The sequence below is a fragment of the Strix uralensis genome, chromosome 2 (genome assembly GCF_047716275.1).
Source record: "Strix uralensis isolate ZFMK-TIS-50842 chromosome 2, bStrUra1, whole genome shotgun sequence".
Taxonomy (NCBI): Eukaryota; Metazoa; Chordata; class Aves; order Strigiformes; family Strigidae; genus Strix; species Strix uralensis.
The window spans coordinates 52389737-52410021 of record NC_133973.1 but is presented as its reverse complement, the minus strand read 5'-3'; the positions used below and the strand labels follow the sequence as shown (position 1 = coordinate 52410021).

The following is a 20285-nucleotide window of genomic DNA, read 5'->3' as shown; positions in this document are numbered from 1 at the left end:
CCAGATTTCCTATCTTCAGCTCCTATTCTCAAATGATTGCTGCTTCTCCTTCACACACACACACTCTTACAGTTCCCTCTCAGGGGGAGAGGAGGGTGATTGCAAGACTTTCAGTTCAGCAATTCCGTCTTCAGTACTCTTAGGAAAAAAAATCTGTTGTAACCTGCACATCTCCTTTGCCGCTGACCTCTTTTCCCTATGTCCTTTGTCTCCTAGTCAAGGACGTCTTCCCGATACTGCTGTGCTCCTCCAGCAGCGGTGCTGTGTTTGTATACCAAGGGAGGCAGTGGCAGAGTTTCACCCCATCGTCGTGACTCTTGTCACTGTAGGGGTTTCACCCTTGCTGTCCTGCACATTGAGGGTTGAGCAAGCACATTCTCAGTTTGCATGGTACGATTGATGTTAGAAGTAAAAATGTTTATCTTCCAGTGGGCTAGATACAGCACAGTAATTGAGTGGTTATTTCAGAATTGGTCACCATTCTGAAAGGTCATTGTAATCATTAACCTTCAAGATGAAAACTCAGTTGGGATGAAGTGGGAGGAATTTTACATCCTTCTTTGATTTTTCATTTGGCTGTTTATGTAAATTCAGGAAAGATGATACTGCTGTGCTTCATTACAGGAAAGTTTTCTTTGCCATCAGAAGGACTAGAAATTTGAAATCAGTAAAAACTTTATATGCTCAGCATCTCTGAATATTTGGGCAGTTTATTTAGGCTCTTAAGTGCAAGATCATTGTTTGCCTTAGACTTTTAAAGGATTGAGTGCCAAATTTGCGAGCGTTTAGACTGTACATTTCTGCCTAGGCCACCATTAAGAGATGAGTCAGTGGGGGTCATTTAGACTAGTGGGGAATTCTTTGTATTTTTTTTTAGCCATGTGGCATACTTGCACCTTTTATGGTACAATTTTCCACCTAATCTTCAGCCTGTAAAGCAAGGAGGCACTAGTTGAGTATAAGGTATTAGGCTACAGCCAAAAGTTACTGAATCAACATTCTTTGGAATGTTAAAATTAAGCTGTATTGGAAGTGGGGCATGGGAACAGTTAAACACACAAAACAGGAACCTTCACACTCTCCTGTGAATGAATAAATAAGAGTTTGTGATTGTATGTGACTTTAGTGCAGACCAAGCTATTCAGTTCATCAGGCTTTACTACTTCAGGAATTGCACAAACTTTTAGATAATAAATGTAATTCATTTACTCAACAGCTTTACCTTTTTATCAGTTTCATGTAAGTTAGCCTGACATATCCATAATGATAGAAATATGGAAAACTCATGAACTGGGTAAATAGTTTTGTATTATCTCGAATTATTATGTGATGTACGTGTATAAACCTGAACCTTAAACACAAAGTATGTGCAGTCTGAGCATACCAAAATAACTGCATGTTTTATGGAAATCTTGCCACAATTGTATGTCCTAATAATGAAGTACCTGCTTTGTAATATTTTTATTGATATTGTATTACCTCTTTTGAAAGATAAAGCTAAGTCTGGGTGTTGTCTAACTGTAGCCTTGAATTTCCTGATTTTTCAAAAGCTTAAAAGAAAATCCTTGGCAGTAGTATTCTATTGCTATCAATTTTTATTAGTAGTCATTTCCGGATTCTCTCTTCGTTGTCTGCTTTCCTGTTTACCTCAACAAGATGTCCTTGGAGAGTTTTAATGTCAGTTTTACCTGCAGGTTTTTAGATGAAAGGCTGTCTAAAAGAAGTATGAATAGAATTGCAGTCTCCATAAAGGAAAGGAAATTTAAAGGTCCTTAAGCATGGCTTAGCTTAGAAAGGATTTATACTTCCTATTTCTAAGTGGCATGTATTTAATTATTGTGCATGTAATTTAATAATCAGCAATTTCAGCATTGGAAGAATTGGGTCATATGGCTGTAGGGAAGCATTGTCTGAAGTTGTATTCTCTGGGAGTTTGACACAGAGAGGAGGATTATCACCACTGCATATTTTTAATAATAATTCTCTCTCCCTCCTTTAGTTGTTAGGAAGAGTTTGTTGCACAGAAATCTGGAATGACTGTGAGCCAGTTTGGTGGTGACAGTAATCTACTAGAACTTGGTTTATAAGTGCTTGTTTGTGTTATTGCCAGGTGCATTTGGGTTTATTCCATCCAAAGCACCATCTAACAATGCATGACCCTAAAAGCAGTTTCTTTTATGAAGAAATAGTGTATGGCTATATGTGTGCCATGTGCTGCTACTTGTCTTCTGTGAGCCTAAAGCCTCCTATGGAGGGTCTATGCAGTACTACAATGCAAGCCATTAAAAATTCAGTATTTGCCAGCTGTTCCCACAGGTAGCTCCAGCTCCAGGTTTTAGAGGATCTGTTGTATTCTCAGGTAGTGCTGTATAGTAGCTGGTGATAGATAAATGTCTGACTTGGAAGTAGGCCTATATCTGAAGGAAGCTAGAAACAGATTTTTTTTTTTTTTTTTTTCCTCAACCTACTTGCTTCTCTTAAGTGTTGTACCTTGATTAGCAGAATAATGGGGAAAGTACAAGGATTCACTTTTTATGTGCATTGGGATCACTGATGCTGCTGTAATACCTTGAGGATGTCTCAGTGGGCAGAATTTGAAAGCAATCACAGAGATATGTTTTCTCAAAGTTATATAATGCTAGTAAGGAGAATAACAGAAAAATCACAGAAAGGCTATGTAAACCAAGAACAGCCTTGAGGAATTACCCAGAGAAGATAAGTCAGCACTGTTGTTTGCCTATCACACAACCTGCATGTGGCAGGATATTTGGCATTCATCCAAATAAAAGAAACAGATTTTTACATTGATAGAAATGTGTTTGATAAACACCTAGCCTGTAAAGCTTTCTACCTTCAAATATCATTCCTTCCCAATGTCAAAGTAGTTTCAACCTGATGTGTCAAATTTTTTTTGTGGGTGGTAAGATGTACGTTTATACTAATTAGTTAAAGTATTTAGGAAGGGCATAAACCTTTGTACCTTGGGAAGCAGGACAACTAATAGATATCTGGACTAGGAATAAGGTGTTTTCTGTGGAAAGTTTATGCTATTCCTTATGTTGCTTTGTCACAGTTACATACAGGAGTACAGGTCAGAGCTATCAGATGCTCTTCTGGTGTTCTGATAACCAAATTAAAAGGTGAAGCGCTGACTACATGTGGACTTTTGAATTCTTAGGACATTCACATGCTACGAAAACAAAGGGGAAGGAGAAGCGAAAATCAATCCCTGTTGCTCATGTGAGATTAGCATGCTCTTACATCCGCATTTGCAACACTCACATTTTTAATGAACACTGATTCTGCAGCTAAAGGCGTTTATTTAAAATATGATGGTTTAGTGGTTCCTTTTTCTTTTCTGTTCCAGCTGCTCAGGAATCTAATGCACTTAAAGCCAGACCACGATCCAGGTACTGCTTTCATTTCTATTTCAGAAGACATACGTTCCTCTGGTGTTAGATACAAGGCGTAAGAACTGGTGTTGCATTTAAAATTTTTTTTTAATTGGTGGTGTGCTGGAAGTACAGCTCAGATCAGATTTACCAGGAGGGATCTGTAAGTTATAGACCCTACATAAGTACTGCCCTAGGGCCCTGTGATCTCTGGTCATAAGGCACTAGGGCTTTTGACTGTCTGCCCAGCCCCTCTGCCTTGTCAGGGTGGTAGATGCCTCCAGCTGAGCCCCAGGGGCATCGTGGTGGGACAGTGGGGACCACCCCATTGTGGGGAACCTTCTCAGCAATGTTGTGCTGTTGAAACCTGCACACAGTGGTTGCATATGGAGGGAGACACTGCATACTCCCACAGAAACAGCAGTGGTAGCTCAGCTCTCGGATATGGGTGAGTGAATCCTTTCGGTGGTGTGTGTGTACTTTACTATGACTAGTTGGTGCATGATGAGAGGACTTACGGACTCACACTATTGTGCGCTAGAAATGACACCTGCTGAATTTGGATGTTCGAAAGAAAAGGGAAACCTGTGCCAGAAAATATTGCGTATAAATGAATTACATTTGGTTTGGCTGTCCACCATTCTGGTGTATAGCCATATCGTGCACTCACCTTCACTCTTTTATTTTTTGGTGCTAGTTAGAGAGCTTCTTTTTTTTTTTTTTTTTTGCTTAGGTAATGAGAATATAATCAGGAGCTCCCTCCTTAAAAGCTTGTCAAAGCCTGCTAATAAGAGAGGATCAGCTATAAGCATGATGAATGAATACTGAAATCCTCTGTTCTGAGGACCTACATCCAGGAGGGCTGAACCACCTTGTGTGCTATTTTTCTGCTGCTAGCCAAGCTTTTTAGTTTTCATACTGTTTTAAATTTTCTTGTTGTGTTGCTGAATCATAAATTGCAAATATGGAAAAAACATGTGAGAAGTATTTTATGCAAAAACGCATAAAATAGAAAATGCTTAAAAAAGTTTGAAAAAAGTCATTTGAATGTGACTACTGTGTCACATACAACTGTCTCACATCTGACTATATGTCACTACTTCAATGCAGAAGTTCAGACTAAGGATTCCTGTATACATCCTTGAACTCAGACGTTCAGCTGTGCTTGTCCTGGAGGGCTCTATAAACTCAAGGGTCTTTGTCTTCAGGTGTGCTTGACCACCAGAAGCTACAATTCAAGCCTGCTACAGCTCTCAGCTCTGGAGCCTGGCTTTCTAGCCTAAGCTGTGCAGATTCTTAGCTGCTGACTCTTAACTGATGTTTAGGTGCCAGGTCTGCCTGCTGCAAACCACGATTCATTGTCACGGGGCTCTGTGTTGGCATTGCTGGAGCTGGCATATTTTTGCCTGGCAGCTGCTACCTTACTTGATCTTTAAAAAAAAAGTTAAAAATCTCAAACTGTTAGGTTGTACAATTTTAATGCAAGTAAAATGTATGCCACATAATATGGAAAGTAAAAGCATAAATCCTGATTCAAAGCTTTCCCATTTATTTCAGAGAGGTTGGGTTAAGTCTGGTATGATAAGGCTATGGAATTCAAAACTTCACCAAGACAAAAAATTCATCATTAGCACAGGTTTTTGTGCCACATGTACACTTTAAAGAAATTAAAGCTTTTGCTCCTGTATTTATTAAAGTTTACATCAAAAACATAGGATCAGCATTGCCAAATGTCTGTCCCACTACAGAGCTGTTTTCTAACAACAGCCTGTTTGGCAAAAAAATTATCCGTTTCCCATTAGTGGGAGTTATTTCTGTTCTACTCGAATGTGGTTTTGGTCTTGCCTGTCATGCATAATGTGTAACAGTAAGTGTAACATCTCACGTTGTCAATGCTCATTTTGAGCAAAGCTCTCGGTCTTGCAGAAAAACTGTAGCTACAACAGCTGAAAAATATTGGACACTATTTAGCAAAATCAAAATTCTTAGTGAATGCACTGCATTGGGCTTAATGTGATGTGGAAGGGCCTGGAAAGATGTACTGAGCCATGTATTTTGACCAGTTTTGGTCACTTTGGAGCCATTTCTTTTTTCTGGAATTTGTGGAATTTGGTGAATGTTTGCTATGAAAAATTTAATAGTTAGAATATTATAAATTACAAAATGTATACTTGCAAGAGGTAGATTGAAGCTATACCTGTATAAACGCTACCTGCACAGTTGGGAAAGGCAACAGAAACTGTAAGGGGCGGGTGGAGAATTTTACTGAGGTTTATTCAAAATAGTTGCTAGAATTATCCTGTTGATGGTTAAAGTTACCTAAGAAGGCCTGAAGCTGCGATATAAAGGGCCTTAAAAAATACTAGCCCTGTAAGCATGACTTGTTCCTTTGTCCGGATGCTTAGGTCCCTCAGTTGCCAAATAAATCTGCCTTGTTCTAAGGGGGAACTTTCAGTCGTTAGGGCAAGGAATTTCCACCATGAACCTGAGTTCCGGACAGTGTGGTTTTAGGTACTATTCATTGTGGTTGCTTAAAATGTATTTCTGAAATAAAATATTTATATTTTCTGCTTTTTTTTTCTCCCCTGTTTTTCATTAGGTCTTATTCTAGCACATCAATAGAAGATGCCATGAAAAAGGGAGAAGAGCCCCCTACGCCACCTCCAAGGCCACAGAAGTCACATTCCAGAGCTTCTTCTTTGGATCTGAACAAAATATTTCAACAAAACACACAAGGTAAAGTTTACTTTCTTTCCTTCTTTTGAGGTTATCTGCATACTTGGCAACTTGATCTGTTTGCACAAATGCTGACAATATGCACATGTGCTCACTTTTGCTATAGACAGTAATACACTGCAGAACAGAAGTTGCACTTTCTTGCATTACATTGCCACTGAGGGGAAAAAATCACTGTTTCTGTAATTAAGGTGATTATAATGCTTTCTGGTACAATAATGGGAAGCTTAACATACGGTAGTCTGTCATCACTGACTGTTCATAACTAGTCTGGCTGTTTACACAATTCTCATCAGTAACTACAATATATTTGATTTTTATTACTACTTATTTTTTTGTAGTTCAGAAGCAGGAAGAAAACCCTTAATGTTTAAACTGGGAGAAAATGAAATCTCTTGTGTGCAAACATTTTTGATGTTGAAATCTTCCATATGCGTGGGGGCAATCGGAAACCATTCTTTGAGTAGAAAGAAGGGCTGATTTCTTTTGACAGGATTGCATGTTGAGGGGAGAGAAAGAAAGTGTAGAATAGTAGCTGGAGTGAACTGAAAGAAAACCGCTTTCCACTGCGTTGGTGTTTGAATGGTCCTTTTGCCTTGCACAGTGAATGGTGGAAGGAGGAGCTGTTTGTTCAGGGCAGCAGTCACCCAGGATCGCTGTGTTTTAGCAGTGTTCTCGAACCAGACCAGAGCTTTCTGCAGTGCACACCAATCATCTGATTCAAGGACTAGGTTAAACATGGTCATGTTTATGCTTCAGAAGAAAGCCAAGGTTTGACTGTGTCAAGGAATATTTTAACTAGGCTCTCTAATGTGGTGGTTGGAGTAGAAAAGAACGAGTTTCATCTTTTGCTGTATGGGACTTTTATTGGTGCAAACACCAGACAGAATTTGAGAGTCCTGCTATATGTGCTGAACCCTGAAACTCAATAGGAATAAACTTCTTTTTTTTCTGCCTTGCACAGAGAAGCAATTCCTGATCTTTGTGGTTCCTGTTCAGGGATCTGTTGCCTCCGATTTTGATTTCATTATACATCAAAATAAAACCCCAAACAGAGCCCAGTACACATTTTCTAAGGCAGCAAATCCTCTCAGAATCCAGATAAAAAGTATAGCTGGAAGGAAAAACACTTGGATTTAGGTTTCTCTTGGAACATAAATCAAAAGAGAATGTAAATTCTCAAAGTCTTCATTCTGTGAATGAAAAGTAACATCTTGCTTTTGAAATGGATTGTTTTGAAAGTCACCATTACTTTTGAAGTAACATAACTATTTCTTCTGGGCAACTTAACAAACTGACAGTGTTATAGTGAGCGCAAGAAAGGATAACTCATCCTATCAATACTTTTTGGAGGGTTTTCTCTCTGGAAATGGGGCAGTTAACTAAGGGTAGGCAGTTGATTGCTTGCAAAGAAAGTAAGTGCTCTGGTCTCCCGAAAACTGTTCATCATATTTGGTTCAAATTTACAGCTGTTTATAGTTGGGGAAAAAAAAATTGGTTCTGTGTTGACAAAACCTGAAATATAGCATGATACCAAATTGCAGAACTGTGGAAGGTCTCCTAGAGGTTCAGCTTCCTCCTGCACCTACAGGGTGTTGGCCTGTCATTTTTTTGCTCTCTTGAATGTCCCCTGGTGGCAATGCCAAATATCTGTGGTGGTTGTCTTCCTCTAATGGAGTTGTTCTATTTTGTGTCAAAAATGTAAATGCTCATTGGGAAAGAATAAGGAGGAATTTGTAGCTTTGAAGAATTCAAGGAAGAACTTGTTAAACAATTTGTAGCCCAGCCCAAAGAAGGGTTCCATTTCAAATAAATCTGCATCATCAGGAGGAAGGGATTAAATAAACCCATCCTAGTGTGCCCAAGCACTGTGGTGCATTTACCTTGCTCTGCTTTGAAGTAAAATGTCTGCATTGGAAGTGGTATTTTCAGTTCTTCATTCTATGAACAAACATACCCAGGTTCTTCCCTGTCATTAAGCCCTGAATAGTTGTTCTTTTGCAACATCCTACTGATAATGTGATTTTTATACAGCTGCTTTCTTTTCTTCCACTTCTCTTGTTTTGATCACCTCACTTTTTTGACCTTTTTTTTTTTTTTAATCCTTTCCCTTACCGATCTTGCTTCTCAGTAGAAACTCCGATCTCATTATTTGAAGAAACCTCTTTCATCTAGAGACAGTTCTTCCTCAGGGAGTGGTCATTATTTCAGAGCCAAACTCTTTACTGAGATGCACTTTGCACTTTCTAAAAAAATGTTTTGTAGGAAGACAGAGGGATTGAGCACTGACACCTTAAGCTGAAGAGCCTCACCAAAAAGAGCATGTGCATGTTTGTGTGAATTGCGTGCAGTTGTATAATAACAAGCTGTATTATTATTTCTGCTGACAGTATAAAAAATGAAATTAGAATAGTTTCCATCTGCCATTAGATGACACAGTTACAGACATACAATATAAAAGATGTGGTGGTAATGTGGTATTTAGGTTTCTTGGCTATTCAGGTAATACAGCCTGATGTGTTTCTATCCACAGATCAGTTGATTACTTTCTGTCCTAATGGACTCTTGACTGAATTTTTGCTTTACATTTTCTCTGTGCTCTCCTTCCTTCCTAGGTTTTCAAAAATAGTCTCATTGTCACAGCTGGACCAGAATGACCATTCCTTCTAGCACAACCATACTGCCTAGTGTCAGTACAGAAAACCAGACTCTAAAATTGACCATTTTAATAGCTTTCAGGGTGTATCCAACATGATTAGAATAATACCATTTCGGTACATTAGGTTTTGTCCTACTAATTCTTGTTCAGAAATAATCCTGACTTTGTGAGTTTTGTAGATAATCTGCCTCTATATCTGCAAAGGAGTGCTCAGTTTTATTTTTGGTTCCTCACTGGTCATGTTGATCTATATGTATCACTTCCTTAATTGTAAAGCCACCAGTGGTTTGGAGTATTTCTTTTGTTTATTTTGTTTTTAAAGGACAGAAAAAGAAAAATCTCTTCAGGTAAATTCATCCAAAGACTGTGGTGTATCCTTGTTGCAGGCACTGTTTTTTGGGGGGGTGTTTTTGGTTTTTATTTACTGCTGCTGTATCATGTTTGCCACCACTTTATGATGCCCCTCTCCTGACAAGTATACACAGAGAACATTTATCTATGATGGCTGGGATGTCCAGCAATGTACTGGCCACAGAAACTGTGCTTTCAAGTTGTTGAATTTGGACATAACTTGCACTTGAAGGAAGCGCCTTCATTGATACTCCACAGCCGCACTCTTGTGGGACGCTGTAACTAGTGTTACCCAGGAAAAACATAAAAAACCAAGAGAATTTATTGAAAGGCCACACCTTCTGAAATGTCCATATGTGAATTTCTGTTAAGAGACAAAAATCTCTTCTATTTTTTTTTTAATCATGTAGTCCTTTACATTAGCATCTGAGAAAAATTCAGTGTTGCCAGATTCTCAATGTATTTCTTTTTGTTGAATATAATCTCTGGCATTTGGCCTACGTACATATTAAGAAAATACTTGGCTGGGGTTTACGCATTCCTGGAAAGACAACAGCAGGTTTTTAGTAGAAACAAAAATGTCAGTTTAAATACATGCATGACCTGGTTTACATCTTGATTTCTTCTCTAACCCACTGTCTAGTGAGGTACAAGCCAAGAGCTCCCAGGGTAAGACCGGGGAGCCTGTGGCCCGCAAAGCTTTCCTGCACTGTTCATAAAGGTTGCTTGCAGAATTACTTGCACTCTGGGGCTCCCTGTGCTCCCTTCCGACTGTCCTGTGATCTGGGTGAGGGAGCAGGTACTGAGGGGGCCAAAATTGCTGCAGCTCAGAGTCCAGCTGTCCTCCAGCAAGGCCCCCAGCCACCTTTTACCCTCAACAGCAGCAGTAAGCTAGGGTCTGCCTTGGGGTAACTCTGGGACTGGGGCAAGTCTCGGCTTTATTATTAAAACCCAAAAATGCATCCGTTGTTCTTTTGGCATTTTTCTTGGTTACGTTTTCTGCCCATGACAGCTACTAAAGAATTTACTTATACGCAGTTACAGGCAGTGACAGCAGTCTGGGTCTTGTTAGACTGATACAGATGCCTCTGAAATACATTTTATTTCCAATTTAGTTTCTGAATTGCGTAACTTCTCTTAATTAACAGTTCTGTTGAACAAAGGATACTTGTTTGAAAAAGAGAATTTGCTTTGATAAACCAGAAAATGGTCATAAACTGTGTAGTTTCATGTTGATATGGAAGCAGATTGAGTATCTCTGTAATTCATCAAAACAGCCATATATAACTATTTGCAAATGAATCTTCCACTGAAGGTTTTCAGCACTCATTTGCTTTTGAATCTCGCCTCCTGCTGTGGCTGTCCCTGCAGTGAAGAACGTGTGGAATGCAGGCACCATTTCTTACCTTGTCTTGTAAGCAAGTGCTCACTGTAACCTAGATTTGCTCCTTTGGGGGTGCTGGTTTCTGCCAGCACTGTGGGGCTAGTATTTTTGGTTTTTTCTCCCTTTTAAAATGTGAGGTGCTAAGTACCACACTTTGTAAGGGGGAAACACAACTAGCATTTTAGGATAAGTGCAGTGTTTTCTATTAAGGATGATATTTTCCTAACTACAGTCGGATCTGTAACCTCTGCTTATCTCTGCTGGGCTAGTGATGGCTGCCAAACAAGAAAACGTCCCCTCTGCTCTAAATGTAGTGTTCACAGAAAAGGAACAAGGGAACAGATACATTGGTGTGCATCAGCATTCCTGTAAGTGATGTAAATGTGTCCCCACATCTCTTCTGCAATCCTTCATATACATGTTTCCCCCGCAGTTTAAAGTAGTACTTCATAAGACTCAGTCAGTACAAACTTCTTTCTGCACACTTTCATTTTCTTTAGTGCTAGAGGAAGACTGGTGTTCAGCAACACATCTTGCCCTCTTTTTCATACCTTTGAAGAAGACTCTTCATTACTTCCTTTACTCCATCAAACATTCATTACTCCATTCAGTTAGCACAACCTTTCCTTGAATGTACAGGTTTGGTGGGTTTTATTTGCCAAGTGTGGAGATTTCTGAATAGTAGGTGTGTGTTGAGATGTCTTTGGGTTTTTTTTATTTGCCCAACCGCAGCCAAATTTTATGTATTTCTGAATGTTTTCAGTCCACTTATCAAATAAAACAGTTCTGTAATTGTGTAGGAAAGAGGATTTGGAGAATTAAAATGATCATTGCTCTGTTGTCATACACATTTTGATACAAACATCCAAAAAGTTACCCTAATACTGTTTACAGCTGTTTTCAGCAATGTTTTCAGCTGCATCATATTTTTAGTTTAGTGAGCCAAATGCAGGTGACTTTCCCTTTTGGGTACATGGGCCTAGGTACTAAAAAACCTGCCAAATGTAACCTAGATAAGTGTGATTACTGCATTATCTTCTGTATTCTTTATGCTTAATTAATAATTTTATGCTTAATTGGGTCACAACAACCACGTGCAACGCTACAGGCTTGGGGAAGAGTGGCTGGAAAGCTGCCTGGCAGAAAAGGACCTGGGGGTGTTGGTCAACATCTGGCTGAATGAGAGCCAGCAGTGTGCCCAGGTGGCCAAGAAGGCCAATGGTATTCTGGCTTGTATCAGAAATAGCGTGGCCAGCTGGCCTAGGGAAGTGATTGTCACCCTGTACTCAGCACTGGTGAGGCCACACCTTGAGTACTGTGTTCAGTTTTAGGCCCCTCACTACAAGAAAGACATTGAGGTGCTGAAGCGTGTCCAAAGAAGGGCAACAAAGCTGGTGAAGGGTCTAGAGCACAAGTCCTGTGAGGAGCAGCTGAGGGAACTGGGATTGTTTAGTCTGGAGAAAAGGAGGCTGAGGGGAGACCTTATCGCCCTCTACATCTACCTGAAAGGAGGTTGTAGCAAGGTGGGTGTCAGTCCCTTCTCCCAAATAACAAGCGATAGGACAAGAGGAAACAGCCTCAAGTTGCTCCAGGGGAGGTTTAGATTGGATATTAGGAAAAATACCGAAAGGTTGTTAAGGATTGGAACAGGCTTCCTAGGGAAGTGGTTGAGTCACCATCCCTGGAGGTATTTAAAAGATGTATAGATGTGGCACTTAGGGACATGGTTTAGTGGTGGACTTGGCACTACTGGGTTAACGGTTGGACTCTATGATCTTAAAGGTCTTTTACAACCTAAACGATTCTGATTCTAATTGTATTTGCTAGGTAATACCTGTATCTGTTGAGGTTAGCTGTCTGCAAGTCTTAGTTACTAAAGGCAAGCTTTTAAGGGATTATGCAGGGGGTTATGTTGTTTGTGTTATAAATACAGCTTTCTCAACTAACTCTTTGGTTCAAAGATGAAGTGACAAGGGGAACCTAGAATAGTAATGTCCTTCTCTATGCTGAATTTAGATCACAGTGAATTGAATTAAGCAATTAATTTTCAGGACCCCTTCTCATGCCCTTCTATTGGTCTTGATTTAGTAAAATCCAGCTATTTTCTTGTGTAATAGGGCTGGGCTTTACTCATGCTGTTGTACTATGCTGTTTTGCATGTTACTGTGTTGTGTTTATTAATCAGACCAAAACATTAAATTAAGAAGATGACAATTCTGAAGGACCTTTATTTTAGAATAGCGATAATGACAAATACCACCAGCAAAATATGCCATTTTACTGAATATAGTTTGCACAGTATACAAGAGCTCTAATGTTGCCAGCTTCGTTAAGAGTGCACAGTTAAGTTAGTATCTTTGGTTGTAAGGGTTGTAACAATAATTGCAATTTAAATTAAAATGTCTTTTACACGTTAAACCATAGAGTACACAAAATTGAGCTGCTGTCTGTACTTTTCTCTGGCACTGTATCACTGCAATGAAAATACTGTGAAATGCTTTCTTAACATAAATGTTGCAAAAACATTTTTTTTGAAGCAGAAAAATAGATTTTTTTTTTCTTTTTTTCTTTTGGGACTCAGCTCCTGATCAGTTACTGGACTGCTGTTTTCTCCTAGTCCTGTTCCTCTTCAGAATGTATGTGATCACTGAACTGAGCTTATTCTGAATAAAATATGAATGTCTCACCTCTGATTTGAGTGGAAGATGCTTCCCAGACGTTAAGGATTTATGTGTTTACAATTATGTAACTTATTCCTTTGCCCAACTGGACAAGGACATAATTAAGGTTGAATAGGCTGGAGAAAATAGTGAGGACATAAATGGATGAGTGGTTATTACATGGTAGGAATCTGATGGGGTAATTTATTTCTGTGTTTTTAGATTTTTAATTTTTTATGTCTATCTCTAAGGGCTGAGTCCAGAGAGTACTTGTGTGCAAACTGGGGTAAATCTTACTAGCCTTTCAAGTGTAACTGTTTCTTGACCGTTTGTGTAAATGGAACTTCTTTTAAATCGTTTTTTCCCATTTTTCTAATCTTAGCTCTTGTCCTTCTGGGGTTGAGGAATGGTTTACAATTTGTTTTCATTTTGTTGCATTTGTTAAAAATGAAATTTTAATCCAAAAAGTCATTTCTACTGAAAAGTGTGAAGGTTGAAATGTTCTTGATGTGCCCTGCCAGCCCCACTGATCTATTTTTGTGATCCCATGTGCGTTACTCTGTTCCATGAAAAAATGTTGGTCCGTTGTAGAACAGCTTTACAGGTTAAACAAGAGAGGATCTTCTATTTCTCACATGGAACAGGGGGGCAAGCTGCCTCCCTTGTGGGGGAGACCCTGGAGATGCAGATGTCCTCAGGAAGTGTCTTGAGCCGCAGGTGGGACGGGAGGGGTGGTAGGTGGCAGCCCGCTGCTTTTCCCGGCTCCCGTGTGCCGGCTCTGAGTTGATCCGTGTTGGAAATGGTCACAGGTGGCAAATGCCGGAGCCTCCAGCACTCCCACCGGGATCTCCAGGGGTGAGAAGCTCTGGCAACACGGATCTCTGGGAGGTAGGTGGAGGGACTGTGCCTCCCTGTGGGTGGAGAATGAAGCTAAATGTGAAGTGAGAAGGAATAAAATCATGAATAGTTTTGTTTAAGGGGGGAGGGAGGAGAGAGAAACAGTCCCCAAATAGAAACACACAGAAAAGGAAGGGGTAGAGAAAACAGTAACTAGAAAATGAAATGGTTTAGGGAAAATGAGGGACAGGAAGTTGAAAATACAGATGTTGTGGGTATATGATTCAAAACAGAAAATAGGTGTGTTAAGAAAAAAAACATCTGTTTTACAGATTTTACTTAAAACATGCTGAATTTCATGGATAGGGCATTAAAAAAGACATCCTAAAAACACCTTTAATGGTGTCTTGTTTGGTTTGAAAGTGACCCATCAAATATGTAAGCACAGCAGTGTCCTAAATGAAGTCACACCTGTGAGTTCATAGTGCAGAGGTGTTAACTGCTTAAGGTCTGACTATATCTCTTTCTAATTACTTGGAAAGTACTTGGATAAGTTTCCGTGCAGTTGGGGTACAAATGATGTTCTGTATGATTAGCACATGAAACACCTGTAACAAGAGTTGGTCTGTGACATCAGGTGTGTGTATCATTCACTGCGATGCATGAAGCTTTACTGCTGAGCAGGTTCCCAAAACTAACTGTGAGAAGAGAGGTTATAGTGCTGGTGATGCTTTCTACTGTCTTTCTAAAACCTGATAATAAAATTAATATCAGGAATCTAAAATCTTTTTTTGCATTGCTATTACCTTCTGAGGAGACATTAGTAAGAATTATTGAAATGGATCCCTGGATAAATATATACTTCACAACCACCTTACTAGAATGCTTCATTAAATTTACACTCCTGGCTACAGCTTTAAATTTATTTTTCTTGCAACTTTTTGCAGACATAGTAGTGAGAATTAATAAATCGGATCTCTTGAAAAACAGTTATTTCACAATCACCTTACTAATGCTGTTGTCAGGAATGTAAATAATTGAAGGAGTGCAGAGAATGGTATTAGTATTATGGGATATCCAAGTGCCAATTTCAGTGAAGAACAAGCGAAGTTTTGTAAGACAGAGGTAAACAGAAACCAGCTTAGACACAGAACATTTCTGCGGTCTGCCTTAGGCAACAGAAGCAGGAAAAGTATATCAAAAACTCTCCAAAATTGCATCAGAGTGGAAGGGTGAAAATGTTGGCTTCCCAAACTACTTAAGGAACTGAAGCCTTAGGTAGTTTGAGGAACTGAAGAACAACTCGTTCTGTTGGGTTACCTTTTTTTGAACTGTTTTCAGTGTTGCAGATCTTTGCTTCCTGATAAAATTATTTGGTTGGTCTTTTGTTAAACTTGATCTGGGGCCTAAGCACTATGAAGAAGCTTAAACTGATGTAAACCTGCCATGCAACCAGCCTTTCCCTTGGTCGAACAGTGCTGTAACACCTGCTTGAAAAATACCAGACACGTCATCCAGACTACAGAGGTACCCTATCATTTTTTTTCCCAATTTAAGTCCCTGGATGGTCACCACCCAGTTGCAGAAGGGGTGGTTGTGGTGGTGGTGGTGGGGAAGCAGAACAGAAGCAAGAACCTGGATTTAGGTCAGCCTGGATTTAAGCTGGGTTTGGTTAGGGCTGCACCCTTTTTGTGAGCTGAGAAACACAGCCTCTTTCTCCCTTTGGGAATGGTGACTGAAATAAGAGGAGTGACCAAACTCTGGGTGCCTTTTTGATCATGGAATGAAAGGTGTATAGGGTTTTGACATGAAAGGAGGTCAGTCTCCTTTCGTAGGCAGTATCTAGTTTCACTGTGGCTAGAAAGGTGCAAAACGGCCCTTGAAAGGTGCAAAACGGCCCTTGACCAGGAAAACCATCCTTTTTTCAGGACACTGCTTATGTACGTATTCAATTCAGATGAGAAAAAGGAGTATATTTTTTTCACCCAAAGCTTTAACTTGTCTGAAGTGATACTTAGGGTAAGGTGGTAGTCATATAAAACCAAGAAGGAAGGCAGCTGCAAAGAAGGGAAGTGAAATAAATACCTGATATGGAAATATTTCAGGAAGTGTAGTTTTATATGCTGCTGTTCCAGTATTAATTAACTTTAAGAAATAGCATGCATCCAGAAGCTCAGTGTATTATGACAGTTTTCTTCAGTACTAAGAAACAAGAGGTCAAGTGACTATAATTTGGTGAGAGAGGTGCAGCATGTTGTTCTTACAGGTTGTTCTGAAGGATCCCAAGGGCCCAAATTTGTTCCACCGTAATTTTGGCATCCTGCCCTGCTGCTGTGCTGGGTGAGCTAAAGACCTACTTCCCGTAGCTTTGACTGGACTTTGATAATTTTATGTTTTTCTTTGGTCTCCTCTTCCTAGATCAAATAAGTAAAGAAGCTATTTGGATGATCACCATGACTTATATTTTTCACTACCATGGGTAATGAAGATGCTGAGGATTTGTGTTGTCTGCTAGGGAGACTGGGGCCAGAGCAGCGTGGCCAGATAGGATGGCATGGCCTGTTCTCAGAGTGTACAATTACAGCCTGGTGTTTGTTTTAAAATATTAATCTAGTTTCAGATTGGAAAACCTGTTCTTTTAATCTAGTGTGGTGTTCTGTTAGTGCTGTCAGACCTTTGTGATTGCCAAAATAGGGCAGAAAATTGGACCTGGAAGCTTTCCATGCAGATAATCCACCTTAAAGTGTAAACATGCTAAGTAAAGAGCCATGATTTTTGAACTGAAAGCCTTAGCACTATCTTTGTGGGAGTAACTAGTGCATGAAAATGCTATAGTTTACAGGAATACGTGTGATATGGATACTGGGTATACTTAAAATCTATTTTACTGGTACCTGTATGGCATTTCCACAGTGCTATCTCTGAGATTTGCTTTACATGGCTCACCCTGGTTGGAATGCCAGCAAGCTGCTGAGTAACAAGGCAACCTGTGCGAGGCCCATCCTGCTCCTTCCAGCTCCCTCTGCTTTTGTGCAGGGGGACAAGACTTGTTTTCAAAGAGCAATGGTGTGCAGCTTATCTAAGCTCTGAGGTGTGCACCTGGAAATACGACATTTGTCTGTTTGCTGCTTGGTCCCAGGGTACTTGCTTTCATTTTGGAAACAGACCTTCCCCTGTTACCTGTGTTCACTTTCAGAGCCAACATAGTGATGCTGTCTCTTAACAGCAAAAGTCGATCTGTGTGGGGCAGTCTTCCAGGAAGGAAGGTATTCTGGAATAGCCTAATAGTACATGTCACCTGCTGATAAACATAAAAACCTATGAGTATCTGTTAATACTGTCCTCTTTTAGGGTAGTGACACTAGAGGAGGCCGAAGCATGCAGGATCTGTCATTGAATTTTTTTTCATTGCCCTGTGGGGGAAAAAAGTGAGCTTTTTTATAAGTTGTTACCAGTCCTCAAAAGTCAACTAACTTTTGTCTAGCAATTGTGCTCACATAAGCATGATTTCCTTCTAACAGGCCGAAGATGTTCTGCAACAGCAGGAATTTTATGAATATTTCATGAGCAGCTTAAGTTAGAATTAGCAGGATTAAAAAGAGGAAACTGGGTCAAATGCATGTGGTATAAGCATCTAACTTCTTTAATGCTAAATTCATATATGTTGTATTTTGAAAGCTGAAGAAGCAGGTTTTTGGGGGTGGGGTTTTGTGTTTGTTTTTCTTAATTTGACCATTTTACGGAAACATTATTTTTCCGTTTGGTATTTTGTGGGACAAATCCCGGGAGATTTCTGAGGTTTCACAGTGTGTGCAGCCACTTCAGGAGATGCTTTTCCAGCAAGCCCAGCATTGTTCTGCATAAAGACTATGCTGCTGCTTTCCTAGGTGTATCGCTGGGTTTGAAGAATTGGGGAGCGAGGACAGCAAGTGCTGCATTCTCTAGAGCTGAAGTTGAGGCGAGTTCTCAATGGATGCAGCTCTTGCAGTAAAGCTTTTGGGGGCCTGCTGGAGAGTAAACCAGCAAGTACAGAAACAATGGGCCCTGGAGGGGTCTATGTGTGTTTGGAAGGGCCGAGGGAGCTGCTGGGGTTGGTGCCTGCCCACAGCACCACTGACCCTGGCCCCACGTGCCTTTTCCCTGGGACCCCTATGCTTGTGGCAGCAGTGCACTCCATAGCATCGCGTTTGGGCTGTTGGGGGCTCATTAGGAAGCGTGAGGGATTCATGCTCCCCCATGACATTAGAGCCGTTTGGAGAGCAGAGGTGATACCCTTGCAGTGATAGTCGCTGGTGGTGGTGGTAGGATAAGGTGCACAGAGGTGTTTTCCATGGAGCATCACAGCACAGCTCCCACAAGGTTTCCTGAATATAAACATACCATGTTGAGCATACGTACTTGTCTGCTACTACAGCGTGCAGCTGATGGACCTACAAGAGTGCTGCAGCTTTCAAGTATTGTTACTAGTCGTAACTGCCAAAGCGACTGCCAGTGCTCAGATAAATGAAGTAATAACCTGAAGTTCAGCCTAAAGGAAAGGAGGGTTTCTTATTCCACTGTTCCTTTCTAAATGTGAGTTGCACAGAAGAGATAAAAAATGCAGTGATGACATCATGCAGGTACTGCAGTGGTCTTATAAAGAGAACTAATTAAATGGAAGAGAAAGGATCCCAATGACCATGTTTTTTCAAATCTCTTACACCTGTGTGTTAGTGACTCCCTTGCTTAACCTAAGTTGCGTTTTAATTGTTCTCTCTCTTTGGCATTGTGTGCAGTGATATTTTGATTCAAGAGATGATGATACAGAAGATGTAAAAAACCCCAATGTGTTGTAAGCCTCTTTGGAGCTGTATATAGTCAATATGACTGTTCTCAATGTTTTTCACCCACATATTACTCACATGTCACTGTTGTCCTTAATGGTTACTATCTTTTGTCTTTGTATTTCAGCCATGTAGACATTTTTAGATTTGGTGTATAAAATATGTAAATGGCTAAGCTGTAACAAGGCTTGTAATGGTCTTTGTGGCTTTTTAAAATATGCATGGAAATAAAGTGTCTAAATGTAACTGCTTGCTTAGCATTATTGTGGTAAAAGCATTTCTAAGTTTTAATATTGTTGGGGGGTTTTTTGCTATACAGATAACCACCAGTGCAAGATGGACTGTGTTATCTGCCAGTGCAAGTGTTGAGCATTCAGTGCGACAGGAGCTAGGGGAGGGTAACCTACCTAAGGACTCCTACCAGTCCTGGTTGGTATCTCTGTGCTAGCCTAGTCTTCCTCTCTGCAGCTGCCTTTGGAAGCCATCATCTGTCCTGTAGTTTTACCCCATGATGGGTTTTAGGTATTTAGGGAAACTGAGAAATACAGTGCTTGGACCTACATGACTGTTACCCTCCCTTTGTGCTGGCTCAAACTTAAAAGCTGACATTGTGTTATATTAAAGGGGCCTGAACGAACCATTAGTATTTGTCTTCCTCCCCCTACTTCTCCTTCCTCTGAAATACCTCCAATGAGTAATAACATGCAAATACAAAACATAAAGCCAAATAAATGGTTTTCTTTTTTGTTCGTTTAGGCTTTTGTCCTATTGATTCCATGGCAGATGTTTTCTTTTTAAGGCTGCGCTCCATCAGATAGTGTGTTTTATCTGGAGTGAACACTAATGTTGACATTGGATGCTAATGCATCACTTTTAAAAAAGGCAATAATGTTAATGACAAAGAGCAAAGTCCCAAGGACAAGTAGTCCCTGTTTCTGGGGTTCTTTAACTAGAATTGGATTGCTTTAGCTACAGCTTTTGTGGCTGACTGGCTTCCATCTCTGCTTTTTATCATAACATTGTGGGTTTTTACAGCAATTAAATCACTACTCAGGAAGTTATTTCAAACATGGTTTTGCTCAATAAAGATCAAGTTTGGTTTCTGTTATTAAAATGTTGAATACTGCTTCTTCACTAGGAATTATCATGGAAATTAATTCTGGTTTTATTTGGAATTAATGTGGTTTTGGTTTTTTGTTTTATCTTCTCTTCTCACTGTTCAGCTGTGAGGTCTGGCTGGCTGCCCCCACCACCGCCTGCACTGCCCCCTCGACCTTCTGTATCTCAGGTATGGACAGAGGTTTAGCACTTTGCTGTGTATTATTTGTTTATTTATGTTACTGTTGCAGTGGTTAGCAGAAGTTGGCTTGGACGTGGCAGTTGTTCTTCCTTCCAGGTTAATGCAAATCTGCAGTGTGCTCTGCAGTTCTGTACATGTCCTCC

At 40.1% G+C, this 20285-nt stretch overlaps 1 protein-coding gene across 4 annotated transcripts in view; it reads left to right on the top strand.

Annotated features, from left to right (window-relative positions):
- REPS2 (RALBP1 associated Eps domain containing 2) overlaps positions 1-20285 on the top strand; it is a 104387-nt gene that overhangs the window by 60483 nt on the left and 23619 nt on the right. For all 4 annotated transcript variants that reach the window (XM_074858712.1, XM_074858711.1, XM_074858710.1 and 1 more), the window contains exons 12-14: positions 3368-3410; positions 5992-6128; positions 20066-20130. In XM_074858712.1, coding sequence (XP_074714813.1) covers positions 3368-3410; positions 5992-6128; positions 20066-20130 — 245 coding nt within the window. The remainder of the gene's footprint in view (positions 1-3367; positions 3411-5991; positions 6129-20065; positions 20131-20285) is intronic.